The sequence below is a fragment of the Microcebus murinus genome, chromosome 1, assembly GCF_040939455.1.
Source record: "Microcebus murinus isolate Inina chromosome 1, M.murinus_Inina_mat1.0, whole genome shotgun sequence".
Classification (NCBI taxonomy): Eukaryota; Metazoa; Chordata; class Mammalia; order Primates; family Cheirogaleidae; genus Microcebus; species Microcebus murinus.
In genome coordinates this window covers 57,234,787-57,250,809 of record NC_134104.1, presented here as the reverse complement: position 1 = coordinate 57,250,809, position 16,023 = coordinate 57,234,787, and the positions used below count along the sequence as shown (strand labels likewise).

Sequence of the window (16,023 nt, the reverse complement as noted above, 5' to 3'; positions counted from 1 at the left end):
TTCGCCTGCGCAAAGCCTCCTGGGAGTGGTGGTTCGACGGCATCGTATACCTGCTTTCTTTGCGGGCGGAGAAACTACAACTCCCAGAGAGACCCGGAAGCAGCCCGCGCAGAGGAGCGGTTGCAGCTTTGGCCGGGTCCGGGCCTGAATTTGGAAAATGCTGCTGACACCCCAGGAAGGGTCCTCCTCGAAGAGGATGGGGCTGAGTCGTTGGAAACAGCTCACAAGAAAGCCGAATCCCAAGGTGATCCCAATCGGGAGCTTTGGGGGGCGGGGACCTGTCCAAGACTCTGCCCAGTCCCGAGGCCACGGGCAGCACCTACTGTGCTTCCTCCCTCTTCCCCACAGAGCATCCCTACCTGACACGCCCCTGCCTTGACCACCCGGGAGACGGTATTGAGCTGAGTGAAGTGCTTCTCGGAGCTTTTTGGGGTCTGGGCACCTTACGGCATTGCTGGGCAGTATTGTGGAAAAACTGTTTTCATCTAACGCTCTTCTCAAACAGGAGAGGTCTGCTTAATGCCTATCCAAGTGAATGAGAATTTGCAACCTCGCTTCTCCCCACCGCCAATTTTAGGAAACTTCCCACAAATTGTCTTTCTTTCCTTTTCTTTCCTTTCCCTTCCTTTCTTCTCTCTCTCTCTCTCTCTCTTTCCTTCCTTCCTTTCTTCTCTCTTTCCTTCCTTCCTTCTCTCTTTCCTTCCTTCTCTCCCTTCCTCTCTCTGTCTCTCTCTCTCTCTCCCCCCCCTCCCTCCCTCCCTCCCTCCCTCCTTCCCCTCCTTCCCCTCCTTTCCCTTTCTCCCTCCCTTCCTTCCTTCCTTCCTTTCCTTAACTTTCCTTTCTTTCTTTCATGTTTTGCAAATCTTAGAGAACTGATCTTTATTGAATGGGGGGAGATCTTCACATTAAATGCTCAGCCTATGTTCCTACCCTTGCGGTTTTTACATAAAATACCTAAAATGAACTCAGGTATGCAAGTGAATATTGAATATAGCAATACTTGATTCACATGGGAATTTCTAAATTTAACCAGCATTCAAAAGATAGATCCTCTTCCTATCTTTTTTGAAGCATTAGCACCTGAGGACAAGAAAAAAACTGATAACCCCATTTTAAACTTGAAACATATGTAAGTGACATGTGCAAAGTCACAGTCACACGGTGTGTGCTTTCCACAAGATACCTTTTTAACAGTCACAAAAATAAATGCTTTAAATGTAAGAGTACTAAAATGGAGAGGCTTCTCAGCTTTCAACTCCAGAGCAGTTTCACCAGCTGTTTTCACCCTTACATTACACTTTCCAAAAAAATATTCTGTGGATGTGTGGCCTTTGTGAGAGCCCCAGGCAGTTGTTCTTGTGGTTTATTCTAAATTTACCCTCTAAATGCACTCGACATACTGCACTTGGTAATTATTTTGCCCCAGATACTGGAGGGTGCAGACTGGAGCATTAGAGAGACTTGGAAACTGAGGCTGCTCCTCCTGCAGTGCATCAGTTGCATAATGGATTGGATCCAAAATAGGTTATGGATATAGCCTTGATAATGAAAGGTAAAGATTTGGGACAATTTCTTAGGACTCCAAAAGGAAATTTTTTTGCTGGTAGTGCTCATTGTTACTGCCTAGAGGATGAAAAGGTAAAAACACAGAGCTCCTTAAAGTTCAGTTGTGTTTTAATGGGATCAGTTCTTTTTTGTTGCAGTGACAAAATGATTCAGCAGGACAACTGCATTAATTATTTATCTGTAAGGTGATTTGAAGGGGAAGTGTTAGGTAAATGAAAGAGTATTATACTTTCCCACCTTCATGTGTCACTATGCTAGTTTAGATATCTCCTTATTTTTAAAACCCACCTAATTTTTAGTAAAGCAAATACCTCTATTTGTTAAGTGAAGATCGGAGGGAATTCTGCTAGCTTCTGGGAGTTAAAGTGAAGAAAGGAAAAGTCCTAATAATCTGATTTCTAATTTCAGGTTAATATCTGACTGATCTGGGTGGAAATTTACTTGTCTTCCACCTCATCTTCTGCTTTATAAAACGGAAGTCAGATTGATTAACCCTCACCCCACCCCAGTTCTTACTGAACCAAACCCTAGGTAAGATAAGAGAGCCTCTTGCTCCAGGCTTCTCCTGAAAAGAGTAAGGAGAGGAACATACCCTTCTCCAGGCTGAAGATAGGTTGGATAATCTGGCCAATTAATCAGTGCCTGTTTGGGTAATTAATCAGGGTTTTTATGATTTTTGAAAATCATTTTTATGGTTTTTATATCTAGCATTTTTATATCTTGGCTCTTAACCCTGCTTTAAAAAAAATACTGATGCCTGGGTCCTATCCCAGACCAATTAAATCCAAATCTCAGGGTGGGTCTAGACTAGAAATAAAAAGTCAGACAATGTCCCAGAGAAGGCTTCATGTTGTAGTTAATAATTACATCTATTATTGCTAATCAATGCTGAACTTTGCAATTGAAATTCTTTGGGGAAATGCTAAAGGACACTTTTCCATATGCTTAGTTAGAAGGATAGATTAAAATGGCAAAGATGATGAAGATATCACTGTGTATTAATATTCTGTGTATATTATCCACACAGCTTGCCTTTGACCCTGACAATGCAGAACCCTGGATTAAGGTAAGGATATTTCAAAATTAAAACAGAATTGAGAGTCAGGCATATTCAGATTGAAAAGAAATACTAATAGGTCTCTACTTTGTATATATCTTGCTATTTTTATTCCCATGTGACTATGTATTTGCCTTAATTTTATACTTTTTAATATTTTTTCATTCTTTTGCTTCTTATGAAAGCATTTAAGTAGGAATGACAGGAAAACATGTGTGTAGACATGCTCTTTTAAATGCCATGAGTATCACATGAAGAGGATTAAAGAAACAGGGAAGGAGAAGCCTTAGGAAAGGATATGGTGGCCTACCTCAGATGTTGGAAAAACTGTACTGTAGTTACATTGACATAGGGAACCAGTGGGTAAAAGCTGTATGTGGATCACAAGGAATAATTTTCTAATGACTAGAAGGATCTAGAAATGAAGAGGGCATTTTCATAACGAGATGTGTTGATGTGTTTTCTGTTGGACCTGGGTTGTCCTATATCAATGTCACAGGAGTAAGTAGGGAGAATGAAACAGGGAGATTGATAGGGGGTTGATGTTGGAGATAGGGTTATCAGAGTTTGTTTCAGCTATGGAAAATGCTGTGTACCATGCTTCACATGACATGGTTCAGGGTGACCATGTCACTGTGTTGCTGAAGTGGAATTGAGTGGAAAGTTGTTGGAATACTGATCAGACTGAAATGTTGAATCATCCTCAGAGATGTTGAAGTCACTTAGAATCAAGCTGATGCTTGGGTAAAACTGTGAGTCCTACAGCAGCTCACCCCAAATGCAATAGTCCATAGTGATTTGTGATTCATCCTCATCCTGATTAGACAAACTGACTCATCTTACTCCAGTGTATTCTGTGACTTGATTGAGCTTTCTAAACATTTTCATCAAGTCAGCTCTTTGCTCTTGAACCTTCAGTGATTCTGTGTGTTGTCAGATGAAATTTTGTACATTCCAGACGGGCATTTAAGGCCTTCTGTGAATCAACCTATAACATCAACTTAACCTGTAGCAGCCCCTATAGTGATACTCTGTGTGACTCTTGTCAGGCTAATCTCCTTCTCCTACATCATACAGCAGTTCCCTTTGCTTTTACTCATGCTGATCCTTCAGCCTAGAATATCTGTTCTCTCTGAGAGGCCAAACCAGACCCTTCCCTTATAGCTCAACTTGAGATGTTCCTCCTCACCCACCTCAATCACCTAATCCCATCCTCTAATACTCTTTCCCTTGGAATTATTTTGGTATGTATATACAGATATAACATCAAACATTTGCTTTTATACAAAGTGATTAAAAAATAATTGGTACTTCATAAATATATTAATATTATAGCACTATTATATATGGTCATGTAGTATGAGGGTGTGTCAAACTCATGAGGGTGCACATGAGGGTGTGTCAAACTCATGTTTATATCCCCTGGTTTTGAGGAAATGAAGGATTACATTGCAACTGCTGTGTCTGTCATCCATGGTCATCCATCCACAGGCTACAAAGGATCTGGAGGGAACCATGAAATTGATATATGCTATGGGACACAAGCAGCACATACTGAGCATTTATAAGATCATGGGAATAACTGAGATAGTTCCTTTACAAATTACATGCTTATTTATAACATAGTTACTGAGCAATAAACTTTTGAAGGTATTCAGTTCTTTTAAATCACTCCGCATTGCTTTAGAACTGTTCTTGAGTTGTTTATTACACAGATGACATGCGGAACCAAATATAAAAAAAGGGAACTTTTTAAGAACAGAAACTTTTACTTCTGTTTCCTATTAATGCCTACAACAGTGCTGGAACAGAGCTAGCCTTCAATCAGGACTTGGAATAAGTCCTGAAAGAATAAGTTGGAAAAAATGGTAAGGATGTAATATTTTAAAAGAAAGAAATACAGCGATTATTTATAATCCTTAGTATCATCTAGTAGTTCCCCCATCTTCATTTTATTTATTTATTTGAGACAGAGTCTCACTCTTTTGCCTGGACTAAAGCGCAGTGACATCATCATAGCTCACTGCAACCTCAAATTCCTGGGCTCAAGTGTTCCTCCTATCTCAGCCTCCCAAGTAGCTGGAACTATACATGTGCACTACCATGCCCAGCTAATTTTTTCTATTTTTAGTAGAGATGGGATCTCAATTTTTCTTGTGCTGTTCTCAATCTCCTGACGTCAGGTGATCCTTCCTCCTTAGCCTCCCAGAGTGCTAAGATTATAGGTGTGAACCACCACACCTGGCCCAGATCTTCATTTTACATGATGTCAAAATCACTTGCCTTGTTAAAGCCAAGCAGACATTTCTCTTTACTCCCTTATTTGTCAGTGCTGGATTCTATCCTTCTTTATCCTTCAATCTGCTTCTTCTTATCTCCCAAGCTCTCTACCTTCTTCTGTTAAGAACCTGTATAAATTCCAACTCAGGTAGGATGACACATCGTACATATTTATTTCTTTCACTCGTAGCCTGAGGAAATAAATCTACATAGCTGTGTTTGTTGTTTATTTTTTGTTTGTGGGTGTTAGTTTAAAAAATTAAGGTTGGCCCGGTGCGGTGGCTCAAGCCTATAATCCTAGCACTCTGGGAGGCCGAGGTGGGCGGATTGCTCGAGGTCAGGAGTTCAAAACCAGCCTGAGCAAGAGCAATACCCCGTCTCTACTATAAATAGAAAGAAATTAATTGGCCAACTAATATATATATATAAAATTAGCCGGGCATGGTGGTGCATGCCTGTAGTCCCAGCTACTCGGGAGGCTGAGGCAGAAGGATTGCTTGAGCCCAGGAGTTTGAGGTTGCTGTGAGCTAGGCTGACGCCATGGCACTCACTCTAGCCTGGGCAACAAGCGAGACTCTGTCTCAAAAAACAAACAAACAAACAAAAAATTAAGGTTGATCAATTTATTTGTATATTATTTACATATGTGTATATATTTGGTATATGCAAAATTCATCTTGCTGTCTTAGAATTTAAGAACCTAAAGGAAAGACTATGTATCAACCAACCTTAAATCCAATAAATGTCATATACCACCAATATAAATTTGGTCATATCAGACAGAGACTATGAGACATAATATGGGAAAACAGGTCTCTGCAGAGTGACCTCATAAGGAGTAAATGATATTTTTCTTGACTGTAACTCTAATAACATCATACTTTCTTCTGGTTCATATCTTTTCCTGTGTATTATGTTTTCTACATCTTTTTCAAATTACCCTTGACCTTTCAACTTCATTCCTCTGTTTCTGTCTGACTTGAACCTAATATATGAAACCCGTGAGCACTTGGACAGTAAAGCCCACCACTTTTGGCAGAGATACTACCAGTCTTTCCACAAAGGGCAAAAGAAAAACTCATTTTCAAAACAGGTCAGGTGACAATATAAATAGAGGAAAGTATACCTTTTTTGAATATGTTTCATTTACTTATTCTTTTAACATTTATTGGGCACCTGTGAACCACTTCTGTACGAGCGTTGACTATAGTCGATAGCCATAGATGAACACGCACAGTGACTTTAGCCGACAGCCATGATATGAAGGCGCACAGCCGAGCATCCATTTTAGCCAACAGCCATGATATGACTTTTCTAATTTTTCATTTATCAAAATAAAATTGTGAACATTTAAAAATAACATAATGGGCCGGGCGCGGTGGCTCACGCCTGTAATCCTAGCACTCTGGGAGGCCGAGGTGGGCGGATTGCTCGAGGTCAGGAGTTCAAAACCAGCCTGAGCAAGAGCGAGACCCCATCTCTACTATAAATAGAAAGAAATTAATTGGCCAACTAATATATATAGAAAAAATTAGCCGGGCATGGTGGCGCATGCCTGTAGTCCCAGCTACTTGGGAGGCTGAGGCAGCAGGATTGCTTGAGCCCAGGAGTTTGAGGTTGCTGTGAGCTAGGCTGACGCCACAGCACTCACTCTAGCCAGGGCAACAAAGCGAGACTCTGTCTCAAAAAAAAAAAAAAAAACATAATGAAACATTATATGTTACCTATTCTGATGTACATTATAAGGAAAGTTGCCTGTAAAGTAAAACAAGCTTTCAGTGCTTTAAAGCTTTCCTCATCACACAAGAGCAAAATGGATTCATAGTAAATGCACAGCACAAACTGTCGTGCGGACTGTTAGTGCCAGCTGTGGGCAAGGTTTCGAGGCCGGTGAGCGCCATACCAAAGTAGTTAAGTGCCTAGCACTGTTCTAGGTGGTAGGGGTTCAATTCTGAGAAGACAATAATCCCTGCTACCATTCTACACGAAGGAGACAATAAATGATAAAATATAGGGTGATAAGTGCTATAAAGAAGGAGGAGAAGGTGAACCATAGGAGAGTGGTTATAGTTTCACATAGGGTGGTCAGAGATGGCTTGAGAAAGTGACATTTGAGCAAGGACTTGAGAAAGTGAGGGAGTCATATGGATACCTGTAGGAGAGCAGATCTAGCAGAGGGGAAGTAAGGGCAAAGGCCCTGTGGCACACACTTGACATATTTGAGGAGGAACAAACAAGGAGGTCAGCGTGGCTGAAACAGAGTGAGCAAAGGGATGAGCAGCAGGCAAGGAGGTTGGAGAGCTCACGAAGGGCCTGGTGGCACAGGACCTTGAAGCACATTATAAGGTCTTTGACTTTTGTTCTGACTGATATTGGGAGCCACCGAAGCTCCCAATTTTGGGTGGAATTATAACATGATATGGCTTCCATTTTAAAGGGATCTCTCACTGCTATGGTGAGAGGCTATGCCAGAAAACCTGTTGAGGAAATTGTGCTTTGGACCAAAGTGATAGCAGTGGAAGTGATGGGAAGGGGTCAGATTCTGGATATTTTCTGAAATTAGAGTCAACATATTTCCTGACAGATTGTAAGTGAGAGAGAGAGAGATTGGATTAAAGAGGACTCCAAAGGTTTTGTCTAAAGTTTGAGCAACTGAAAGAAGAGTTGTCACTACCTGAGTTGCAAGCACGGGGGAAAGCAGGTTTGTGGGGAGGGGGAAAGTCAGGGATTTAGTTGTAAAATAAGGTTTTTTATACTGTGCAGGTAAATCAAAATGCTAAGGCAGTTTGCTCACCTCCTCCATTCCTTTGCCCAATCCTGTTGATTTGGTAGTGTTTTTACTGGACTCTGACTGTTGAGTTGAAATATTCTGGATGACTACAGTTCAGTGACTCTGTTCAGCCCAATTTTATTGAACTTCTAGTTTGCCTAATATATAGATGATGGGAGGCTCCTTTCAGGAGTAGTAATTTGAGGAAGTTGTAATTACTCTGCTTCTGGTTCATATTCATTTGCAAGTCATAGTGGCATGCAAACTAATAAAATACTAAATTTTTATTTAAAATAAAATATCCAGGTCTCAGAATCCCATTACTAATGCCCTAAACAAAAGTTATCTAAAGTTTAAACAACCTTTGGTTCAAATATAAGCATTGTGAATACTTGTTAGAACCTGGTAAAACTCTGCAAGTAATTTAATATTATATATGAAACCAAAAAGTTATTTGGGGTGGATGTTTAAACCTCAAAGCTCCTTCAAAAATGGAAAAATGAAAGAATCTTAGTAGTTGGTAGAAAGTCAGATTCTTGAATAGGACAGAAATTCTCTAACCCTGAACAAACTCATCGTCGTCTTAATGGAATTTCTTCTGTTATATTGAAGAGAATGGAAAAAGCCTCAGAACTTGCAGTTTTGAACGCATTTCCTGCCAGAAATTCAGACATACCTGGAAGGTTTTGGAGCCAAATCAGAGATTTGGAAATATCTGAACAAATAGAGAATCATGATGAAGTCTACACAGAAGGTGAGAGAATGTATTTTTTGCTGTGATGTTAACAATTCTTAAAGCATAACCCATAATGCATTTCATTGTAGGGGATGGAAACTTTTTAAAAATCTTGTGCTTAATTTTTCTTTCTTTCTACTGCCCTGAAGCTAATTTACTCTGGAGTTAACTCTAAGATTATAAGTAAGGCTATATTTAAGGCCCATTTTATTTCCTGAAATAGACCACATCCAGAGGCAGTTTGATGTAACTAGTTAACTGGAGTTAACTAGTCCTATGGCACAGATGATGGCATCTTAATTTTATCTGGTATTGTAAAGATACTTTGACCACAGTTGATGAATCAATTTTGTTCCTGATAAAGAGATCCTAAAATCAGTCTAACCTTGCTATCTTTCAAAAGCATTTACTCTTCTGGAATTCAGTGTTTTAGTTACTGATACCCTGGGGAACTCTGCCATTTAGGGATTGAAGGGATCAGGAGGAACCAGCAAAGGAGACTGAGAAGGGGAGGCCACTGAGGTAGGAGGAAAGTCAGAGAGTGATGTCCTGCAAGCCAGCTTCCTTTTGAATTATTTATGTCTCCAATTATTCTATTTATTTTTTCATTTATTCAACACATATTCTTAATTCTTACTGTGTCAGGTACTGTTTTAGGCATTGGAAGTACTGGTTATGAACAAGAGAAGCAAAGCCCTTGCTTTCATGAAGTATACATTCTAGAGTGGGAATAAAGAAAATGAAAAACAAATTATCAGGTAGTGATATGTCATTCAATTTTGAACCTGAATAACAGAGAGGCAGCTGACCAGTGGTGGCGGAGAGCATTTTAGGCAGAGTGAAAGGTGGTGTCAAGAACTAACATACACGAATGTTTATAGCAGCACAATTCATAATTGCAAGGCTGTGGAAACAGCCCAAGTGCCCATCAATCCAAGAATGGATTAATAAAATGTGGTATATGTATACCATGGAGTACTATTCAGCTCTAAGAAACAATGGTGATATAGCACATCTTATATTTTCCTGGTTAGAGCTGGAACCCATACTACTAAGTGAAGTATCCCAAGAATGGAAAAACAAGCACCAGATATATTCTCCAGCAAACTGGTATTAACTGAGTAGCACCTAAGTGGACACATAGGTACTATAGTAATAGGGCATTGGGCAGGTGGGAGGGGGGAGGGGGGCGGGTATATACATATATAATGAGTGAGATGTGCACCATCTGGGGGATGGTCATGATGGAGACTCAGACTTTTGGGGGGAGGGGGGAAATGGGCATTTATTGAAACCTTAAAATCTGTACCCCCATAATATGCCAAAATAAAAAAAAAAAAACCTTGGAGAAAAAAAAAAAAAAAAGAGAACTAACATACAGACAAGCCCGGCGTACTTGAGGAACTGGAGGAAGACCCACATGACTAGACCTTCCCAATACAGATGAGCTTGCAGGAATGAGCAGAAGACATATCACATAAGGCCTTTGTAGTCCTGGGGAAAGAATTTAGATTTTACTTTGAGTATGATAGGATGGCATCAAAGAGTTTTAAGTAGATATATAATATTAATAGGACAATTTTTTAAATATGTGAAGAATGGATTAGAGGGAAGAAAAAGAGGGAAAGGGGCAACAACTGGAAGGCTATTGCAGTAGTCTGGGTGAGCAGTAATGGCTATTGATCTCAAGTGGTTGGTAGTACTGGAGATAGAGGAATGAAATTGATTCCGAAATTGGCAGGGCTGATCTTGCCCACCCTACCCCCCCACTACCAATAGGGATACATGATATACTTTGCCTATTAAGGGTTCTGAGAAGTCCTGCAGTTAAAAAGAAATGTCTACTTACCCCATTTCCCAAGCTTCCTAGACCATGAACTTATTTTTATCCTGAAAATACCTATTAATATCCTGAGAAACTAGTGATTCATATTTAGGAAGTGCTAATGTATGGATAGAAAATGGCTTTCAAAGATTTATATCATTCTTTCTCCTTTCATCAACTATATTAATATTCTACAAGAGCTAGTGTTCTGAGGAATATTCTTTGAAAAACTCTGCTTTAAGATGGCTTATGTACTTCTCTGATCTGATGTGAGGTGTTTCTATAGTTTAACTCTCCAAGGCAAGTGTCCTTTGTTTTTAGGGGACATTTTATAGTAAATCCCCATTTACCAATGATTGGCACTTAGTAGATCTAAATTATTTACATTTAAATTATTATATACATAAAGGTCTGAATTATTGTATATAAGGATTAATCAATAAATCTTTCTCCCTCTACCTTGCTCTGAAAGCCAATAGTGTATATTTTTTACATTTAGTTTCTATTACTCTGATTATTGTTTTCTTATTTATTTTAAATGCCTCTTGACATCGTTTAATATAAATACCCCATTTCCTAAGATCTGTGCAATAATGATAACAATGATGAAGGTAATGCTAAAATAGATGTTTTTCTTCTTTGAAATCCCCATTCCCCCCACATAAGAGCTATTTCATAATGATAACAATGAAGATAATGCTAAAGTGGGCATTTTCCCCTATACCTATATAATACCTATATAATTTAAGAAAATTTTCTCAGTATTGTTAAAAAAGAAATCCAAATGGAAGTTAGCTTTCAGGATTTCACAATTTGATTTTCCTCCTACCTCTCCTTCTTAGTCATCTTTCTTGATTCTACCTTATCTCTTCAGCTCCTATATGCTAGAGTTCCTCAAGGCTCAGTCCTTGAACCTCTTTTCTATCTTCCCTCTACCTTTGGAAACCTCATCCACTTTATGGCTTTAGATACAACCTGTGTGCTGACAACTCCTTCACTTATTTCTTCAGGTTGGACTTCCCCCCTGAAACCCAGAATATTGTAACCAATACCATATTTGACACCCCTCTGTGGATGTTTCATAAACATCTCAAACCTAACATGTCTAAAATCCTTCCCCCTAAACTTGCTGCTCCCTTGGTCTTCCACATCTAAGTAAATGGCATCTCCATCTTTGCAGTTGCTTAAGCCAAAAGATGTAGATTTCTCTCTCTGGCATCCCATATCCAGTTCATCAGCAAGTCATGTTAATTCTACCTCCAAACATTTTTTTCCTAGAATCATTTTTAATACCTCCACTCCAAATCTAGGCCACCATCACCTCTTGCCTGGATTATTGTGTTTGTTTCCCAATTAGTGTTCCCTGCTTAAGTGCTTGTTCCCTATAGTTCATTTTAACATCATGGTCAGTGATCCTTTTAAAATATATCACCTCTTTGCTCACAGCCCTCCTGTGGATTCCCATCGTGGTCAGAGTAGAAAAGCTCAAGTACCTAGAATAGTGTCTAAAGGAGATTTCGACCACAGGACTATTGACATTTGGGGCTAGAGAAATTTTGTTGTGGAAGGGGCTGTCCTGTGAATTGTAGGATACTTATCAGCATCCCTGGCCACTAGGGGTCCTGAAACTTTTTAAACAGGGGGCCAGTTCACTGTCCCTCAGACAGTTGGAGGGCCATTGGAGAGTGTGGCGCACATTCCACTCATGTGCACTGTGGGCCCAGGATGAATTGGTTGCTAAGCAGGACAGGCAGCGGCAGCAAAAACACCCGGTGGACAGGATAAATGTCCTTAGCAGGCTGCATGTGGCCCTCGGGCCACAGTTTGAGGACTCCTGCAGATGCTAGTTTCACATCTTCCAAATGGGACAAGGAAAAATGGCTTCAGACATTGTGCTATGTCCACTGGAGGGCAAGGTTCCCCCCAGTTTATAACCACTGCTCTAAGCCTGATCCATGCCTGCTTCTACCTCATCTACTATTCTCCCTCTCACTCATCTTCAGCCATGCTGGCCTGCTTACTGTTTTTTCAGCACTCTAGATACTCCTGCTTAGGGCCTTTGTACTTTCTTTCTCTCTGCATAGAATATTCCCTTATATATCTACATGGCTTACTCCCTCACTGCCTTCCCATCTTTGCGCCAATATCTTAAAACTACAACACCCATATTCTATTTCTTGCATTCTTTTTCTCCTTTCCCTGCTTTGTTTTTCCCTTATATATTTATTGGCTCTCTTCCCCAATTAAAATGTAAGCTTCACATTGGTAGAGTTTATTTTTCCAGTTTTGTTCACTGCTATATTTCCAGCATCTAGGAATAGTACTTGACACATGATAAGTGCTCAATTAATATTTATTGAATTAATGAAAACAGTGAATGAAGAAAGTCTATGAAGTAATTGAAATATTTAAAAGATGTTTTTGTTTTATTGATAGCTCAGGAGTTGGTCAATGACTGGTTAGACACCAAATTTAAGCAAGAATTAGCAAGTGATGGAGAAGGTGATGCTGAAAACACTGTGTCAAGTATCACTCTTATGCCAGAAGCTCATGGCCATTTGAAATATGACAAGTTTGATGGTAAGAACTTATCTGATTGTTCTAAGCTTTAATATCTAATGAATGTCTCTAAGTATTTATAATTGTTTTGATGATAAATGATATATATTTGATTTTTCTGTGTTTTGCTTAGTTTTATTATTGGTTTTAATTTGTTATGATTGAATGCAGATTACTTATATCTTCAGTAAATTCAGGGTTTTTTTTAAACTAAAATATTCTATTACAGTTGTCCCTTGGTATCTATGAGGGATGATTGGTTCTATGGTTCCCCCTCATATACCAAAATCCTTGGGTGCTCTATACACATCCTCCCATATACTTCATCTGTAGATTACTTATCATACCTAATACATTGTAAAGGCTATATAAATAATTGCTATACTGTATTTTTTATTTGTAATTTTTATTATTTTATTGTTACTTTTTATTTTTTATTTTCTTTAGAATATTTTCAACCCATGGTTGGTTGAATCTAGGGATGCAGAACCCATGGGTGGGGAAGGCTGGCTATATCTGTAACACATTAATAGCAATTAATGCTGTGTAAGAGTGCCCCTTCCCCATATATCACTGGACTATTTACTTTGATAGAGACTACATTTAAGTATTCATATATCATTTTTATATTTACAAGATGCTTCCTAGTTATCTTTATTAATTATCACTTATAAGGGAGGTTATTACTTTTCTAGGTTTGGTTTTCCAGAGAAAAAAACCACTATTGTGTGCAGAGCTAGTGATAGGCGAGTTAGATGGCTATCTTGTGAGGAGGGTTCTTCAAATGCCCTCAGGAGTCTGAGGTTTTTACTTCTAAGCATAGGGATAGGCATGGCGATATTGGGGGCAGTTCTTCCTGCATGACTCAAACACTCTTAGTGAACACACCTGGCATCATCCCCCTTATTTAGGGCTCTACAAAATCCCAGCAGGGGTATCACAAAATCATGATCTCTTAAAGTTAGAAGAATCCTTCAGATCACCTAGTCTGATCCACCTTCCTTTCCTACTCAGATAGAAATCCTTCTGCGATGTCTCTAACCTGACACGTGGTGATGTCATCTCTGCCTGAACACCTCCCAGGATGGGGAGCGTACAATTGGGGGGAACCCATTCAGCTGTTGTGAGGCCCTAATCCTTGTAGAATTTCTTGTTTAGGGGAACTGAGATTTTGTCCTTAGTAACTTTTTACCCTTTAGTGCAATAGAAAATAACATGTTCTCTCTCAAGAACAGTCTTTTTCATTTTTTGTGGGAATTGTAATCATATCTGATTACTTGTATGCTTTGATGTTTCCAGATTAAATAGCACCAGTATTTTCAACAATTCTTTATAACATGGTTTCTAGATCTTATCATCCTAGTGCTGTCTTTTGGATATTTCCTAGTTTATTAATGTCATTATTACAGTGGGAGATGTCAATATTTCATATTTGTTCTAAAGAAAATATATGGAACATAGTGAAACTATTACTTCTTTTGATATGGTGCTAATAGATGTAGTTATATCCCGTTACTTAGATTGGCTGTTATCATCTAGTATCATACCAGGACTCAATCATGTTATGCTGGTACAGTTGGGGTTTTTTAAATCAAAATATGGAACAAAATATTATGTAATCATTAAAAAGGATTTTTACCAAAATATTAATTTACATATGATTATCTCAATGGACACAGAAAAAGCACTTGACAAAATCCAGCATTCATTTCTGATAAAAACTTTCAGCAAACTGATAATAGAAGAGAAATTCCTCAACTTGATAAAGGGCATTTATATAAGACATCTAAAAAACAAGTACCAAAATGATAAACATGAACCTTACTGTATCAAGAATTACATTAAATATAAATGGATTTAATTAAACACTCCAGTCCAAAGGCAGAGATTGGCAGAATGGATTAAAAATACATGACCTACCTATATGCTATCTGCAAGAGACATACTTTAGATTTAAGACATAAATAGACTGAAAGTAAAAGAATGAAAAGAGATATACCATGCAAACCAAAAGAGAGCTGGAATGGCTATATTTATACTAGAAAAAAAATAGACTTTTTAAGATAAAAATATTGTTACTAGAGACAAAAAATATACCTTCTAAATATAAATTAAAAGGGTCAATTTATCAAGAAACATAATTATAAACATATATATACTTGACAGAAGAGTTGCCAAATACATAAAGCAAAAACTGACAAAATTGAAGAAAGGAATAAATAATTCAATAATAATACAGTCATATGTCACTTAAAAAGGGAGATAAGTTCTGAGAAATGTATTGCTAGGCAATTTCGTGATTGTACTTACAAAAACCTAGGTGGTATCTAGGAGGCCGAGGTGGGAGGATCGCTAAAGGTCAGGAGTTCGAAACCAGCCTAAGCAAAATAGAAAGAAATTAATTGACAAACTAAAAATATATAGAGAAAAAATTTAGGCAGGCATGGTGGTGCATGCCTGTAGTCCCAGCTACTCAGGAGGCTGAGGCAGGAGGATTGCTTGAGCCCAGGAGTTTGAGGTTGCTGTGAGCTAGGCTGATGCCATGGCACTCTAGCCTAGACAACAGAGTGAGACTCTGTCTCAAAAAAAAACAAAAACAAACAAAAAAAAAAACGCTAAGTAGTAGAGCCTACTGTACACCCAGGCTATATCATATAGACTATTGCTCCTGGGCTACAAACTTGTACAGCACATTATTGTACTGAATACTGTGAATACTGTAGGCAGTTGTAACACAATGGGAAGTATTTGGGTATCTAAATATATCTAAACATAGAAAAGGTAGAGTAAAAATACAGTGTATAAAAGATGGTACACCTGTATAGGGCACTTACCATGAATGGAATTTTCAGGACAGGAAGTTGCTCTGGGTGAGTCAGTGAGTGAATGGTGAGTGAATGTGAAGGCCTATGATATTACTTACTATATATTACTGTAGACATTATAAACACTGTGTACTTAGGCTATACTAAATTTATAAAAACATCTTTCTTTCTTCAATAATAAATTAATCTTAGCTGACCATAACTTTCTTACTTTATAAACTTTTTAATTTTTTTTAACTTTTTGACTCTTTTGTAGTAACACTTAGCTTAAAACACAAACACGTCAACAACTGTACAAAAAATATTTTCTTTCTTTATATTCTTATTCTTTTTTCTATTTTTAGTTTTCTTTTACTTTTTTTTTTTTTTTTGAGACAGAGTCTCGCTTTGTTGTCCAGGCTAGAG

At 38.4% G+C, this 16,023-nt stretch overlaps 1 protein-coding gene across 4 annotated transcripts in view; it reads left to right on the top strand.

Moving 5' to 3' along the window:
* The first annotated feature begins 106 nt into the window (after positions 1-106).
* The window catches only part of CCDC191 (coiled-coil domain containing 191), an 85,678-nt gene continuing 69,761 nt past the window's right edge, over positions 107-16,023 (top strand). For 3 of the 4 annotated variants that reach the window (XM_012787557.3, XM_012787554.3, XM_076001565.1), the window contains exons 1-4: positions 107-244; positions 2,594-2,632; positions 8,286-8,427; positions 12,671-12,814. In XM_012787557.3, coding sequence (XP_012643011.2) covers positions 158-244; positions 2,594-2,632; positions 8,286-8,427; positions 12,671-12,814 — 412 coding nt within the window. In that variant the 5' untranslated portion in view covers positions 107-157. Of the gene's footprint in view, positions 245-2,593; positions 2,633-8,285; positions 8,428-12,670; positions 12,815-16,023 lie in introns of those variants that run through there. The other variant, XM_012787556.3, reaches the window with a different exon arrangement.